Source organism: Sceloporus undulatus, chromosome 4 (genome assembly GCF_019175285.1).
Source record: "Sceloporus undulatus isolate JIND9_A2432 ecotype Alabama chromosome 4, SceUnd_v1.1, whole genome shotgun sequence".
NCBI classification, from domain to species: domain Eukaryota; kingdom Metazoa; phylum Chordata; class Lepidosauria; order Squamata; family Phrynosomatidae; genus Sceloporus; species Sceloporus undulatus.
In genome coordinates, this window is record NC_056525.1 from 58,231,474 (window position 1) to 58,247,893 (window position 16,420).

At 39.5% G+C, this 16,420-nt stretch overlaps 1 protein-coding gene across 3 annotated transcripts in view; it reads left to right on the top strand.

The window, feature by feature from the left end:
- ELK4 (ETS transcription factor ELK4) overlaps positions 1-16,420 on the top strand; it is a 36,289-nt gene that overhangs the window by 11,732 nt on the left and 8,137 nt on the right. For 2 of the 3 annotated variants that reach the window (XM_042462428.1, XM_042462427.1), the window contains exons 2-5: positions 2,030-2,245; positions 4,244-5,140; positions 7,271-7,387; positions 9,944-16,360. In XM_042462428.1, coding sequence (XP_042318362.1) covers positions 2,039-2,245; positions 4,244-5,140; positions 7,271-7,387; positions 9,944-10,042 — 1,320 coding nt within the window. In that variant the 5' untranslated portion in view covers positions 2,030-2,038 and the 3' untranslated portion in view covers positions 10,043-16,360. Of the gene's footprint in view, positions 1-2,029; positions 2,246-4,243; positions 5,141-7,270; positions 7,388-9,943; positions 16,361-16,420 lie in introns of those variants that run through there. The other variant, XR_006103442.1, reaches the window with a different exon arrangement.

The following is a 16,420-nucleotide window of genomic DNA, read 5'->3' on the forward strand; positions in this document are numbered from 1 at the left end:
ATGGTGATATTGATATCTAGAAGCCTCTGAGGCACGGCCAATGTAAGTTGCTGTGATTTTTACAAACTCATGCACATTGAAGAAAAACCACAGTCCCTTGCCCAAGTACACACTTCTGAGAAGTACAGTTGAACCCAAGGGCAAGTACATTTCTGCCATCTGTCTAGGAATAATGCCAAAATGTCCTCCGTTTTGATCATGTCTAAAAAACATGCATTTATATTAACATTTTTTTAAAACCCTCAAATTTTTTGCGCGTCCTCCATTTTTTTTAAAAAAGTGTCCTACATTTGAAAATGTTGCCCTACATTTGTCCTACATTTGTCCCGGTTTGGAGCTCCTGACTTATGGCAACCCTAGCTACAGCACTCTGTAGTTGCCCAACCTCATGGCTACCTTGCTGCTCATCCTCTCTTCTTTGAAGAAAGGGCAGGAAGCAGATTTTTGATTGGCTTTTGATGTGATGGTTATAAATCTCTGTATCTTTAACCATCCCAACTCGTTATATCTTAACATTCAAGTTAGCCTTGAAGGTTAGAGCCATTTGGCACATTCCTTTTTTTAGGTACCTGCTTAAGACTGCACCATGTGAATGTGACTAAGACGTCTTTGCAAATGTGTGGAGCTGCAGGTAGACCCATTAGGAAGTGAATTTTTCCTGAGGTCCCTTGTGAAGTTTGTACAGAGTTGCAAACATAGGCTCACTGGTAAAACATAATATGGGAAATGGTCTAGAGTCTTGGATACTTTCATTCTCCAATTTGTTTGGAGTTAAATCTAAGTTAGTGACTTAGATTTAACCAAAACACACATTTCAGTGCCCAAAGCTAAATGCAGATCTGTCCTCGAACAAATAAATCCTCCCCTTCACCATTGTAGCAGTAATGATCTTTTTCTTTCTTTTTTTAAACAGAGAAAGGATATGTATGCATTTGAGTTGCTTTCGTTTTTGTGTTGTGCTGTTTTTGCCTTGAATGGAAGAGAAGTCTTCTTTGACTGTTGCAATGGCACAATTTCTTTTCAGACAATAGTTTAACCCCACATAGACTTTCTACAGAAAAATTTAAGGAGTGAATGTGACTCTCCAAGCTGACCTAATTTAGCTAAAGGAGGCAATATATGGCTTCATAAGAAAAGGAGGAAGTGAAGTGAAAGGCTTTCATGGTTGGCATCCTTAGTTTTTTGTGAGTTTTTCGGGCTATGAGGCCATGTTCTAGAAGAATTTATTCCTGACATTTCCCCAGCAGTTGTGGCTGGCATCTTCAGAGAATGCTGGCACAGAAGAGAGTGGAGTGTTTATGGTTGAGAGGAAGTGATTTACATGTTGATCTGTGTCTTGTTCTGTTGTTGAATGGCCTCAGGGTGTCTGTTTAATTAATGAACCATTGTCTGCTGGGAAACCCCCCTCACCTTGGGTGGTTTTCATTTGCATTTACTGGGTCTTGATTTTGGTGTTTTTCAGGACCAGTGTTTAATTAAGGGTTTCTTCTTTCCTGCTGAAGTTGTCCAGGTGTTTATGGATTTCAATGACTTCCCTGTGCATTCTGACTTGATAGTTGTTGGCATGGTCCAGAATTACAGTGTTTTCAAACAGCATTTTATGCCTAGGATGGTTTATAACATGCTCTGCTACTGTTGATTTTTCTGGCTGACCCAGTCTGCAGTGTCATTCATATTCCTTGATTTGTGTTTGGACACTGTGTTTGGTGGTCCTTATGTCTGCAGCTACACGGTATGTGGTAAACTGCTGTGGTCATGAGAGGGTCTCTCCTATCCTTTGCTGAGTGTGACATTTGCTGGATTTTCTTGGTTATAGAAGGAGGAGAAAGTGTTGGACATTGTGCAGGACTCCTAAGCCTTTTGTGTTTAGCTTCTATTGGCAGCCCAACTTTCTTGTCTCATGGTAGGAATTGGAGTGAATGCACCTTCTCTGCTGCTCACCACCAGCTATGGAGATTATGCACATGTCTCCAGATGGTTTGGATGGCTTCTGTGGTAATCTTTTCCCCTATCTTTCTTTGAATTTCAGCTCACTGCTATGGACAGCACGATCACCTTGTGGCAGTTCCTTTTGCAACTTCTTCAGGAACCTCAGAATAAGGATCTCATTTGTTGGACCTCCAATGACGGAGAGTTCAAGCTTCTGCAGGCAGAAGAAGTGGCGCGCCTCTGGGGGATCCGTAAGAACAAGCCCAGTATGAACTACGACAAACTCAGTCGTGCTCTCAGATATTATTATGTGAAGGTAACTCAGTCTTTTGTTTGCCCCAGAGGCTTTTAACATTCTTACATTATTGCTTTTGTTTAATGAGCTTTGTGGATGTTCTCCTTCACTTCAGAGGAGATTATATTGATTTAGCTGCCCCATGATTATTAAGCTGAAGTGAAATGTAAATAAGAAAAATGTTGTTGGTCTGCCTTAGTTGAATGAATAGGCCTTGTCCACAGTAGTGCCACCTCCCACTCCATGTACAAAAGCTGACTGGACTGTCAGTTGACTCTTTTATCATTACTGGCAGCAGGGCAGCTTTCTTTAGAGCTTGTATGGCATACATCTATCTTCTTGGCACTTTGCTGCCTGATGTGATTCCCATATTCTGCCTAATGACAGGGCTGGCCCTATGAGTGAGTGTGATTGTCTTCAGAGTATAAGCCTGTCAAACAAATAATTCCCAGTTCTGATTGCTTAACAAGCATAGGCGCTGCCTTGCTTATTGCTGTGATTTAGACATGTATGTCCTTGCTGTTAAAAAAAATTAAATGCATAATTTTAATAATTTATGGAAAATCTGTCTCTGGCAATTAATTGAAGCTTTCCTGAGACCCAGTTGCCTGGTCACCAGAAGATAGTACAAAGTTAGGGGAGATGGGAGTCTAACAATACAAATTAACTTCATGGGAGGGCAGTAAATAGCATTTTGTGTCTCTCTGAAATATTCTGCTTTAGATTTGAAGCTGAGTAGCCTCCTACATCCCTCTGCTTTATTTCAAATATGTTTGAATGACTTCTTGAAGAACAGTTTATAGCATGAGGGACCTGTCCTTCCTTCTCAGCACAGGCACTGTTTCATTCTCTCTATATATTTTTTGAAAGCAGAGGAACACCATAAGTTTTAATCAATACTGTCTGAGAACAGTGGATATTGATTATGAACTCTTAATACAGTAAATGGTTTGTTTTGTACCTGTCTTTATGTGGATGTTTGAATTAAAAAATAAGTCTTCAGGAGTAATGTCAGCTCCAATTGGCGTACTGATTTGAACTTAAATTAGGGTAGCACTGGCTTGGCTATTAAGCATTACATATTAACTTTACATTACACAAATTGAACTGTGTACTTTGGTAAGTAGAAAAGATAAGTGCCACAGAATATTGCTCAGATGTATTGAAATTGTTATTGTTCATTCTGTTCTGCAGAAGGTTTCACCTGCTTGTTTACCTTCAGCTACATCAAAAAGTTACATAAACGTTCTCTCTTTTGAATATTTAACCTTGGTGCTGGAACATTGTGCACACACTCGTGGGAATGTTGTGCCTATCTTCAGAATGTGAGCTTCAGTTTCAGTGCCTTCTAAATCGAAGCCATAAATGTGGACATAATTGACTTACTCTCTGCTCATTATTTTCAAGGCTTTGAAAAATGGTAATATAGTTTCAGAGTCATCTTCACTTATTTTGATCATGGATGGACTTTTTGATTAGTGGCTGGCTGGACAGGGATGAAATGGCTGTGCTCTGAAACAGACAAGATTCTGGAATCCCCAAATGCTGTTGGCTAGGTGAAACTAAGAGAGAATGTGTCCTGCTTAGAAGATAGATTGGTGGCCCTTCCGTCAACTTGTAAACTACTCTTTGGTTTCAAATTAGGAGTGAGATTTAACTTTTGATCCGGGATCAGTTACTTAGGTTCTGTGGAAATCAGGTGTAACTTACTTTTTGCATTGATTTCAGTGGGGATAACGTACTTTGAATCAGAGCTGGGGGAAGTTACTTTCTTTGAAAACTGAAACAGTGGCCATGATGATTTAGTATTCTAGGAATTGTAGTATAAAAAGGTTAACTTCTATAAGAACTGATCTAGATCCAACCCATAATAAATCAACTTGTATTGTACCTACTCGCAAGACAAATAATTTCCTGGGTAATGTTAGGCTTGGCAAACTGCTTGACCAACTGACACACATCTCTGACAAAAATACAGTTGTGAAATGTACCTGATAACTTTTTTCTTTTTTTTTACAGAATATAATTAAAAAAGTGAATGGTCAGAAATTTGTTTACAAGTTTGTGTCCTATCCAGACATTTTGAATATGGATCCACTAGCAGTTGGTAGGATTGAGGGTGATGCTGAAACACAGACAGGCACTGTAGATGCAAATAACACTATAAAGGAGACGGAGAACTGTGGGAAAGAGAAGCCTCAGTCTTGTGCAAAATCCTCTAGTCGCAATGACTATATCCACTCAGGTCTATATTCTTCATTTACTTTGAACTCCCTGAATTCATCCTCATGTGTAAAACTCTTTAAGCCAATCAAGATGGAGAACCCAACTGAAAAAGTGGTAGAGAAAAAAATTCCCCAGGAGTCTACACCTTCAGTCATAAAATTTGTGACCATGTCCTCCAAAAAGTCTTTGCCATCACCCCTTGCCTCGACAACTCAACCAACATCTTCTATATCAGCTTCCTCTACCCTCCCTTCTAGCTCAGATGAAAGTCTCCAGGCCTTGGAGTCTTTAGTAATACCAAAAGCGGCTCCCACTGAAACTTCAACATCTTTGCCAAGTTTAACCACCAATTTCACCCCTATGCCTCCTTCAGCCTCCATTTCCCCTGCTCTCCAGGTTCCTTCCAGATCTCCTTTGCCACCCTTAAATTCTAATCCTGATCTGGTTATAGACACAGACACTGAGTCTGATGCTTGCCAGCAGCTGGAGCAGTCTCACAATCAAGTCTTGGAGTTTAATGAGCAGGATTCCTCCACAATAGAAAAGGAACTTCGCAATAGCCGAACTAGAAAGCCAAAAGGACTGGAGATTGCCCCTGCTCTTGTCATTACTGGCAGTGACCCAAGTCCTCTGGGAATACTAAGCCCTTCTCTCCCTACTGCTTCTCTTACACCAGCACTTTTTTCACAGGTAATCCCTGTTTTCTGTTTTTAAATAAGATCCTGTATGAGTATGGAGTAGGATGGGGAAAGTACAGCCCACAGGCATCCCTCAGGGCAGTTTTGTGGTCTTTAGTGCCCTCCAGAAATCCTACTTCCAATCTTGGTAGGGGGGAATGGTTCATTGCCTACCCCAGAGGGTTTGGGAGGCATTTTTGCCTTTTTAAGATCTGGGGTGAAAAGCCTTTCATGAGCCTAAATTGGTCTGGGAAGAGGTCAGGTCCCTAGGAGGCATTAGGGGCAATTTGGTGGGGAAAAGATTAATATCAGTAATTTTTGGTTTTGTGGGGCAGCATAAAGCTTGAAAGATGGGAGCAGAAACAGAGGCTAGATGGAAACCTCTCCTGGGCTGATTGTGTTCACATCCATTGCCACAGTACCAGCATCTGTTCAGTACATATGTCTAGTCTGTATATACACAAGTAGAATGGAAGTTGGGTACAGGATGCTTAAATTTTCTAGAACATTTGGTGGTGGAAGTATAAATATCCTGAGATATCCAAGCTTCCTGAACTGATTTTTCATGTCATTTCATGTCTTTCCATTAGGGGCCAACATAGGAACTGAAATTTAGACATGTGTAAGAGGTTATGGACTTCCTGTTCCCTTTTCCAGATAGCAACCACAGAAATGCTACATGAGGTTGGGGGGGGGGGGGGGGAGCCTGAATCTGACACTAATTGAAAATCAATTGAAGGCATGTTCAGTGAGCAGAGCTCCTTTGCTTCAAGTAAGGCAGATCCTTGATCCAATCCACTGTTCCTTGTTATTTAAATGTGGTTGCTGGACTAGGACTCTGGGAGACCATTGAAACCCACTGGGTGACATTGGGACGATCACACACCCTTAGCTTAAGAGAAAGGCAATGACAAACCTCCTCTGAAGTAAGCTTGCCAAGAAAACCCTGTGATATGGTCACCATAAGTCAGTTCAACTTGAAGATACATAACAACAAAATGCTATTAGAAGGTTGTGGTAAAATCACATCTCCCCTACCCTCTTCTTGTGGAGTGCAAACTGTTCTTGCCTCGTTAATTGTTATGTCTGCTGCCACATAAAAATAGCTAAACTTAGCACAATTCTTGCTTAATACAAGATCTGATATACCAGTTTTAATTTAGGTACAGTACTAAGGAAGTGCTGTGAAATTCACGAGGTTTCCGTAATTTGACAAATGACTTGAAAGCACATACACACACAGAAGTCCTAGACTAAGTAGGAATGCTAGCTCAGTTTATGTTGTTGTTGTCATAATAGTGTGATACAGTTTATGGGAGATTTCCACTCCATAGAAGAGAAAGTAGATGTGGGAGCATGCAATCTTTCAACCTTTTCTGAATTATTTAACCATGGTTAAGTAGTTAACCTACTTAATAGACCTTTTCGCCTCAGACATGGTAAGTGAAATGCTGTTACTGGTCCTGCAGGTACAGTATTTTAGAATTTAGATCATGCCTTTCTCCCTGCATGGGACCCAGGGCATCTAGAAAATAAGTAGTTGCATTCTTTTAGATTTTTCCATGAGCTGTAGCTAGGACAGTAAGATTTATTCCATCAAACTCCCATTTTAGGTTTGTACACATTAATCACTCTCTCATTCTATGGAGTTTATCACATGGGAGGAATGTCTCTTAATTTCGAATGAAAAGAAAGGGGGGCCAGAACGTATTTACGTGAATTCGCTAATTCAGCGAATTTACGTGAATTCAAATTGCATTCGAACTGACTTCCCATTGCTTGAAAATAGCTTCCCATTGCCCGAAATTGCGTGTGTTAGTCTATCACTCAATAACGTGAAACCCCATGATTGTGTTCGGACTGACTTCCCATTGCCCGAAATTGCGTGTGGTAGTCTGTCACGCAATAACATTAAACCCCATGATTGCATTTGGATTGCTATTGGATTATACTTCCAATTTCCCTTGTCTGATAAACTCATATGTGATGACTTTCCAGTTTTTTATCAGCTGCCTATTTGGGTTCTGGTCTCATCTGAGAGGTGTTGAAACAAGTGATTGGTTATTACATTGAAGTTAATGGGAGCTTCAAGTAATAAATATTATTATAACTTGTTTTCTATCACTATTTTGTATGTCTTCAGACACCTATTTTGCTGACTCCAAGCCCCTTGCTCTCCAGTATCCATTTCTGGAGTACTCTCAGCCCAGTTGCTCCCCTCAGTCCAGCAAGGTTACCAGGTGCTACCACCCTTTTCCAGGTAAGTTCCAGAAAATGATATCAAATAAGTTCTGTTAAAGAGCCAGCAGGACTTTTTGAAGATAGAACAGAAATTATTACATAAAGGTTTATGTAAGTGTGACTATTCATTTAGAAGTACAGTAAGTCTCAGTGTAGGTCACTAGTTCTCAAACTTTGGTCCTCCATGCATTTTGAACATCAGGTCATAGAAGCACCAGCTTTGCTAATGGTCAGGAATTCTGGAAGCTAAAATCCAAAACAACTGTAGGACCAAAGATTGAGAACCATTGGTTTATACAATCTTTCATATATCTTGGAAGCTCTGCAATGAACCACAGGTTCTGTTATACCACATTTCAGCTGAATGCAGTTACAGTGTTTCTCTTTACTTTGTGTTTTGTGCAAAGCATTCCTCTTTCCATCAAGACTGAAAAAGCATATCATTTATTATTATTTATACATGGTAAATAATATGAAAGAGCTATATTGTATGATGGTTTTTCTGCTTTGTTTCCTCTGGGAAAAGATGGGGCAAAGTTGTAAACTGAATACACGAAAACGTAATCTATAGCAAATCCTGAAGCTTGCAGCATTTGTCTTTCTCTGTTATGTTGGCAAGTGCCTCTGTTTTAGAAGAAGCTAGAAGTAGATTTCCATTGCTTCTTTATAAAGGCCTTCAGCTGAGCTATTGGTGCGCAGAATAAGGATACATTTCACATGACTACTTGAAATGTAGAAGAATTCAACCAAGCATGATATTTTACTTCAGATTATTAATGTAAATAGCCCTGTGATAATGGCTTTGGGTGCTACAATGATTTTATACTGTTTGTAAAAAAAAAAAAAAATCTTGGTCCAGTCTTATTCACTTGTGGTTTTGCGCAACATGGACACTTGTAACATCAGGAATACTGAATCAAACAATGAACCTGTCCTGACTTTCACCACTGAAACAACGCCATCTGAAGTTGACCATTGTTTTGCTCTCCAGAAGTTCAGCTCAAGAACTCAAACCTTTTGGAAGTGTTCAGCACCTTTTGCCATTGTTAAGATTTTGACACTGAGAAAGAGAAATGTCTGTGGCAACATTGCTTTTGACATAACTGCAGCCTTCAAGGCGCCATCCTGTCCCCGATGCTTTTCAATATATATATGAAGCTGCTGGGAGAGATCATCCGGAGATATGGGTTTGGGTGTTATCAGTATGCTGATGATACCCAGATATATTTCTCCATATCTCGGTCTACTGCTTTGACTACAGATGGCATCTCTCCTTTCAGTGAATGTATTAAAGCGGTAATAAACTGGATGAGGAAAAACAGTCTAAAACTGAATCCAGATAAAACAGAGGTACTCACAGTAGGAGCCCCTAATCTAGGTGTTGTGATATAACCACTGGTCCTAGACGGGGTCACACTCTCCTCAAAGGACTGTGTTCTCAGTCTGGGGGTGCTCCTAGACTCATCGCTCCAGATGACAAATCAGGTAAATACGATGGTCAGGAGTGCCTGTTATCAGCTTCAGCTGATATACCGGCTGTGTCCTTTCCTGGAAGTGGAGGACCTAGAAACTGTGGTACATGTGCTGGTAACTTCATGACTTGATTTCTGAAATGCACTCCACATGGTGCTACCCTTATGCCTAGTTTGGAAACTTCAGTTAGTTCAGAATATGGCAGCCAGGTTGGTTACTGCTAAAACCAGAAGCAATCATAACACCTGTCTTGAAATCACTCCACTGGCTGCCCATTGGTTTCCAGGCACAGTACAAGGTGCTGGTCATGACATTTAAAGCCCTAAATGGCTTTGGTCCAACCTACATTTGGGACCACCTCCTTCTGTACAATCCACCCTGCACACTCAGGTCTTCTAGGAGGAATTTATTGCAGCCTATAAAAACTATAAAAACTAGGCTGTCTGCAACCACCCGGAGGACCTTTTTGTCAACCGCTCCCGGATTATGGAATGTCCTGCTGGAGGAGATCCGTCACGTAACCAGCTTAGACAATTTCAAAAAGGCTGTCAGGACGGATCTCATCCGGCAGGCCGTTCCTGAATAGAAATCCCGGCCACCAAGTTGAATGTATGATCCCTCTGAATCCGCTATAGCCCATTGTTTGATTTTACAGTGTGCCCGCGTCATGCGTGGGTCCATTATATGCTGCTTTTAGCATATGCTGAAAGCAGCGCCGGAAGAAGCGCTGACACATGCTGGAAGAAACAATGGTGCACGCGCCCATGGCGCACACTCGCCGCCGCTGTGCCATGCTGCCATGAGCACGAGCCCCATTACTTGTAATGGGGCTCGAGCATACATGCTTTTTCTTTTACGCTGGGGGGGAGGGTTCTGGAACGGATCCCTTGCGTAAAAGAAGGGCACACTGTAATTTAATGTAAGATTTTAAATTGTTAATTGTTTAATTGATATTTTAGGGGAGGATGGGATATTGGGATATGGGATTGTATGTAATTTTAAAATTGTAAGCCGCTTCAATTGTCATCGAAAGAGAGGCGGGATGTAAATAAATAATAATAATCATAACAATTATTTATTAACATCTGGTTCTCTTTTATAGTTTCCATCAGTGCTGAATACTCATGGACCATTTACTGTATCAGGAATGGATGGGCCCTCTACTCCTGGGCCTTTCTCTCCAGATTTACAGAAGACATAGTGCATGACTTTCTTGGAATAGGACACATCAGGAAACGAGAGGAAGGAACATTAAAATGATGCAATCCAAGGAGTGATTGGTAATAATTCCACAGAAACAATATATGCTGACTTGATTTTTGTCATTCCCAATTTAAATGCCTTTGCAAAAATTCTCTTCAAGATATAAGAGAATTAGTACAGAAATGCCTTAATTGGTGGCTTTGCTCTGTTATCTCTTTTCTCCCTTGGTTCTTTTTGGTTTAATAAGTTTTTTTCTTGTTAAAGGGAATCTATTTTTTTGTGGATATGTTGATTTGATTTTGCAGCAGCTGAAACTGCAGTCACAGCCCCCCTTTGAATAATCTCCTGCTCCTCTGATTCTTGTTCTTTTCTATGATACTCTTAATCATTGAAAGTTGAAATCCAAGCTTGCTTTTAATATTGATAGTTTCTGTACAGCTGGCACAGGAATGCATTGTAAGACTTTCTAAGGAGGAGCTTTAATGTGCATTTCTGATGATATAGAAGAGATTCAAACAATGATGGGCGTCGGAAGTTCTAGCTACCTATCCTAGAAAACATCATGTCATCTCCTAGGCATTCATGTGGCCCTCATGATAGGGTGGAGTGCAGTTCCCAGCATTCCTTCCATTGGCTATGCTGATTTTGGGCTGGTGAAAATTACAGTTTAACATCTGGAAGGCTGAATGATTCCAACACCAACACCCTTGTCCTAGAAACTATGTGCTGTTGAACAATACAAAGGTGCATAGATCATGAAATGAACAGGCTTGATCTTCAAGAAATATTTGAATTCTCTAAGTTGGATATTACTTGGTAGGCAAAGAAAAGAGAAAATTAAAAAGATTCTCCTGATATCAAATAGTGAAGAGCTTGAACTAACAAATCAGGTAGACTGAGAAACTTTTCAGTGCATGTTTTGTGGTATCAGATTAAGTATGTATTTGCAGTACTGTGTGCAGTGTTGTCTTGTTGTTTGCTAATGTCATATGGGAAGTGAGGGTTTCTGTTTTACAGTACTTTTCTCTCCCCGTCGCCCAAGAAAGTGAGCATCCTAAAAAAGAAGCACCTCTTGACCCCAGTTCCACTGGATGGTGTGTTTTTTATTTAAATCTGAATAACAGCTGAACTAACATTTTGAATGTGTAGATCAGTACTTCCCAACCTTTTCTATGCCCCACAGTCCTAGGAAGTGTTTGATTAATGTTTGTATCTCCTACAAAAATAATATCACATTTGAAGATTAAGAAGTAAAATTTCTAATTTTTGAACCACAAATGGAACTACATACAAGACTGCAGGTGAACAAATTGAATTTAAAGAAAATAAGCTCTGTTCATAAAATGCAAATCTAAACTGAGCAATTAGAAGTTAATCTATTTAGAAAATTGAGTTATGGCTCATCACTCAAGGACACAAGCCACTTTTTTATTGCGCCAGAAATTCCATCTTGCACCCCTGGGAACCTCTGATATAGATGCTCCTACAACTAAAACATTGTGCCATTATTAGGATATGTTTCTGTTAGTGAGGATGGTTTAGGTGGAAGTGGGAAATTGGCATGAGCTGCTTATAGTCTGTAAGAGTTAAAGGCAGTGTGTAACTTCGTGGCAAGTCAGCAGTTCAAGCCCCCAGTGTAATACTGTATCTTCAGCATGGTGTAGTATGGTAGGTTTCCTCATAATCTCATGGCAACATTATGCTGGCTTGCTGGTGCAACATCTTGCTTTTATGACCCAAATTGGAAAGTGTAACAGTATCCAGAATAGATGCCTACATCACTGGTAGTTGTCTTTTTGTATAAAGAGATGCACAAAGTCCTGAGTTTGCAGGTACTAAGGCCATATGTCTAAGAGCTATTTATTGAAAAATGTAGTACCAGTAATGGTGTTTGATAATTTTTCAGTGATCATGTCATATGGCTCAGGGATGAGAGGTTTGGCATTGGAAGTCTTGGCCACTTGCATTCATAACTAATGTCTGATTTCCTATCATAGTTACAGTGGTGATTGTTAGTGGGTTCTTCAGCAGCAGAAATGTTGAAAAAAGGACATCCATTTGCAATTATCTCTCTGGTGCAAGAGTAAAATTGTTGGATTGAAGGGAAGTTTGCAGTTCTGTTCTGGGTGCATGGGGTCATTCAGGATGGGACCTATGTGCATGTCCATGTCTCCCCTGCACCCAATAGTAATGAGGCACTTATATGTTCCCGTTAAGGAACTTCTTTAGATCACTTCAAGCTTTGTTCAGGCAGGCATTTGCCTGAATATAGGCCTGAAGAGTGCTTCCCATATTGTACTTATGCAGGAAAGCGCTGCATAGTTGAGTATCTTGTAAGGGAGAAGATACAAACTAAATTTGTTTGAATTTACATTGGTTAACTGAATAGCTTTCTAGTATTTGTAATACACCATTTACAAGAATGGTACAGTTTTTTTTATTTGGCTTCCCTCCCAAACACAGTCAAATTAAGTCTGGTGAGAGGAAAACTGTCTAGTTTATCAGCCTGAAGAGAGACAGCAGATATGGATCGGACTCCTGTTGGTGCACTATGCAGGACAGGCTCTGCCAGCAGGATGAAAAAAGCACAAGTACAGAGACTATGAAAGAAGGAGGACACTAGAGAAATAGTCTGCTCAGAGGCACCAGATTGTGTCTGGCTTCCCCTTGCCAATATTACTCAATCCCTGCAAGCATAGCGCACCTGCAGAGTTCTTACCAGTGTGTCCTATCCATTGATTCTGGCAGTCTGCTGTGACATCTTTTCCAGACAAGACAAGAAAGAGCAGGGGTGGGTAATATAGGGACTCCCTCCAGCCCCCAGTGTACCCCCCTCCCATTTCCACATTTTGGTTTTTAAAATTCGATAAAGGGGAATTGCTGCTCTTGGAAGCTTCTGTGAATTGTGATTGTCTTTTAAGGAAACTACAGGGCTGTGCTTAGTGTGGGGTGATCTTTTCTGCATATTTTTCCTTTTTTTTAAAAAAACTTGAATCAAATTTCTGGACAGTTCTGTTTTTGAAAAAAGTGTAATCTCCCATTTGGGAGGCATGCAGCCCATGACAAAGTTGCTTAAGAGGGTGGAGGAAACTAACATCTGGACGTGTCAAAGTTGTCCTTCCCTAAAAATAGGATTTGAAAGGCATATACTTGTTGTGCCAAAACTGAATGTGTAATGTTTCATAGATTATTTTCAATCCAAATTTACAGAAAAACAGCTGAAAGTTGCAGGTGAGGGTGAACATCCTGCATTCTTGTGTTTGCTCAGTGGTTTTTATGTGTTCTCCAGTGGACCAGTAATAGCAGCACTTTTTAAAGGCAGTCTTTTTAGACTGACTGCATCTGACATAAGTATTGGGTATTGGAGAGTTTTCAAGTGTGGTTTTTTGCTTTAACATTTCTTCTTGAGCACTAAATGAATGGCTATTAAACTGTTCACTTTTATGATAATGGGAAAGAGTATGCTATATTCTTGTGAATGTTGTTCAGTCAGCCCTCTGTATCCACAGATTCAATCATCATTGCTTGAAAATATTTTTTCTAAAACTTCCAAAAAGCAAACCTTAATTTTGTTATTTTGTATAAGGGACATCATTTTATTACCCCACTGTATGTAATTGGACTTGAGCATCCATGGATTTTGGTATCTATGGGTGTGGAGAAGGGTCCTGGAACCAAACCCTCAGTGGGTACCAAGGGCCCACTGTAGTTAGTTGTATCATATGTGATACACCTGTACAGTATGTTTAGATATACAAGTTAATCCAATTCATTTTAGTTTAGCTTTCAGAACCCAGTCTCACAGCAGATATATTATGCAGAGAGATCTTATAGCATCTTTGAGACTAACTAAAGAAAGAAGTTGGCAGATGAGCTTTAGTAGACTTAAATCTACTTCCTCAGATGCAGAAATTCTATAATGGAGATATCAGTCATTTGTGAGTTTATAGCAAATGACTACTTCTTTCTTTATGGATTCTTTCCATTCAGAAATGAAGCTGTTGGGAACCAGAATTTGGAGTAATGCATTTGGCCATGAAAATTCCTCTCTTTGGTATTGCTTGTTCAGATGCAAGTAAAGGAATTTGCTTTTCCTTTTTTTTCCTTTAAAGTTACTACACAGGAGCAAGTTTTTGCCTAGTTGGGAAAAGGCAGGTTGTTTTGACCTTTTTGGCTGTTTGACCCACTCTTCTCTTCTTTCATTGTCAGATTTGTTGTGTAATTTTGTGCCATTGCACCCTTCACCTAAACACACTTTTAGGTTTTCTAGCCAGTAATTTATTTAAGTAAAATGCATCCTACTATGCTCCCCATCCCAAAATAAGGAGTGTGTCAGTGGAGCAAGGTTCCCAAAAATATAAAATGATATATATATTTTCAGGTTATGTTTCAACTAGGTACAGGTAAGGTCAGAATGTACTATTTTCATGCATGTTTTCTTTTCTGCAACATAACTGTTGTAAATATCTGTAATTATTTTAGATGATAACAGATACAATAAATGTCTGACTCTGTGTGTGTACAAAGATAACAGTCAGTCTGGAGTATTACTGAGTTTTCTTAAGTAGTTAATTATCTTTTAGTTCTATTTCTAGTTCCTCTTTGATAGCTAAAGAAAAGAGCAATGCTGACATGCACAAGTTGGCAATCATGGTGCAAACTAAATGTTTAATGGTTTTTATATTATCATTCAGATTTTACAATCTTTAGGACGTCCTATATCATTCATTTCATCTGCTTGAATCACATTATTGTTGCATTTTTTACATAATCCTATATTAACAGATAACATCAGACATTTTGCTTTTAAAAGGAGAAATACTAAGGGATGCTCAATCAGCTAAATTTTATTTTTCAAGTTTGTAGGTGAAGTGGGAAGGACTGTTTTTTCTCTCTTTTTCATCAGTTCTCCCAAGTGGTGTGGAGGACTTCACAAAGCATTGCAAGTTCATGCTATGACAAATGTTCTTCTAGTCAGTATCTGCTTTGTTGTATTAATGCTTTCTTATTTTAATTCAGGGCTGGGCAAATTCTGCAGTTAATGCACATAAATCTTGTATTTAGGATCAATTATATGAAACAAACTTGGTATGTTTGCTCAGTTCTTATGCTTGAGTACATCCTATTCTAGGAAAACTGTGGTGGGATAAAGAATTGAGTGTTGTTGTTTTTTAAAATTGTGTGTTTGCTCAGAAGTCCCATTGATCTCAATGCAACTTATTTCACAAGTAAGTGTACATAGTACCACAGTCTTGGAATGCTAGTCCATTCAGAGGGTATCTTTGACAGCTCATGGCTCTATAATAATAGTTAATTTGTTCTTCCTTTTTCAAATGGCAGTAGGTATTGCCTGGGACATATGATGGCTTGGTATACATTTCAGTCCCCCCCCCCCTTTTGAACCAGTGGTTTCCCTTTTTGTATCAAGAATGCACATAAGGCTGTTTCAAAAGTTATTTTCTCCAATCAAATCAGCTTTACAAGAGGATCTTGAGAGTATTTTAATTGTATTCTTTTGGTGTCTTCTCTTTTGTTACTCATATCAGTGAACACGAAGTGATACTGATCAGTGTGTTACTGACTCTCCACTGACCAGTATTCCTTTTCTGGTTTAGTTCTTGGTTGGGTCTAAGGTTGGCATGTGCTGAAAACAAGGAATATCACCTCCGTACTTCCTTTTAATTTTCTAATCATCACTGTTGTGCTGTTTCAAAGTAGAAAACTAGCTAGTAGGATTGACTGTTGGGTGTGAATTCATTCAGTAGAGCATGATAAAGGTTGCTAGTTCCATCTTCATTGACAAGTCAGGGTACTAATATCAGATGTTGACCTAGGAGTGAAACAAGCATGCCAGTCATAGAGTGAATTTAGCCAAGTAGCCTTATGTAAAGTGTACCTGTCTTTTTGATGGTACATTTCAAGCTACCTGCTATGACCGTTTGCTTCAAAAGCAGTTTCTGCTTTTTAAAAAATAAAATAGTTACCATATTACAATTATCATTGTCCTTGCTGTGCACCTTTTTACAAACTCTAGAAAAAACTGGCTAAAATGTAAATGGCCTCTTATAAAATTATCTAAAGAACTTCTTGTGCAAGGGCCACACTCATTAGTCCAATGGACATCTTGACCTTGTTTCTTTGAATACCTCTTCGTAGCAGTTTTTGAACCCTGTTATGCCAGCAATCAGGGATTGGCTGCTGTTCGCAAAGTTTGGATGTAAACCACCTTTTATGTTCAAAGAACTCATTCCATGATTCATTGGCTTTGAGCCCTTCCCCTCCCCCCCAGTATGTGTCCCTCCTTCTTCTAGGTATAGAATAATACCAATCAAATAGAGGAAGCTAATCTAAATGTTTGGAAAAATTGGCATGAGAG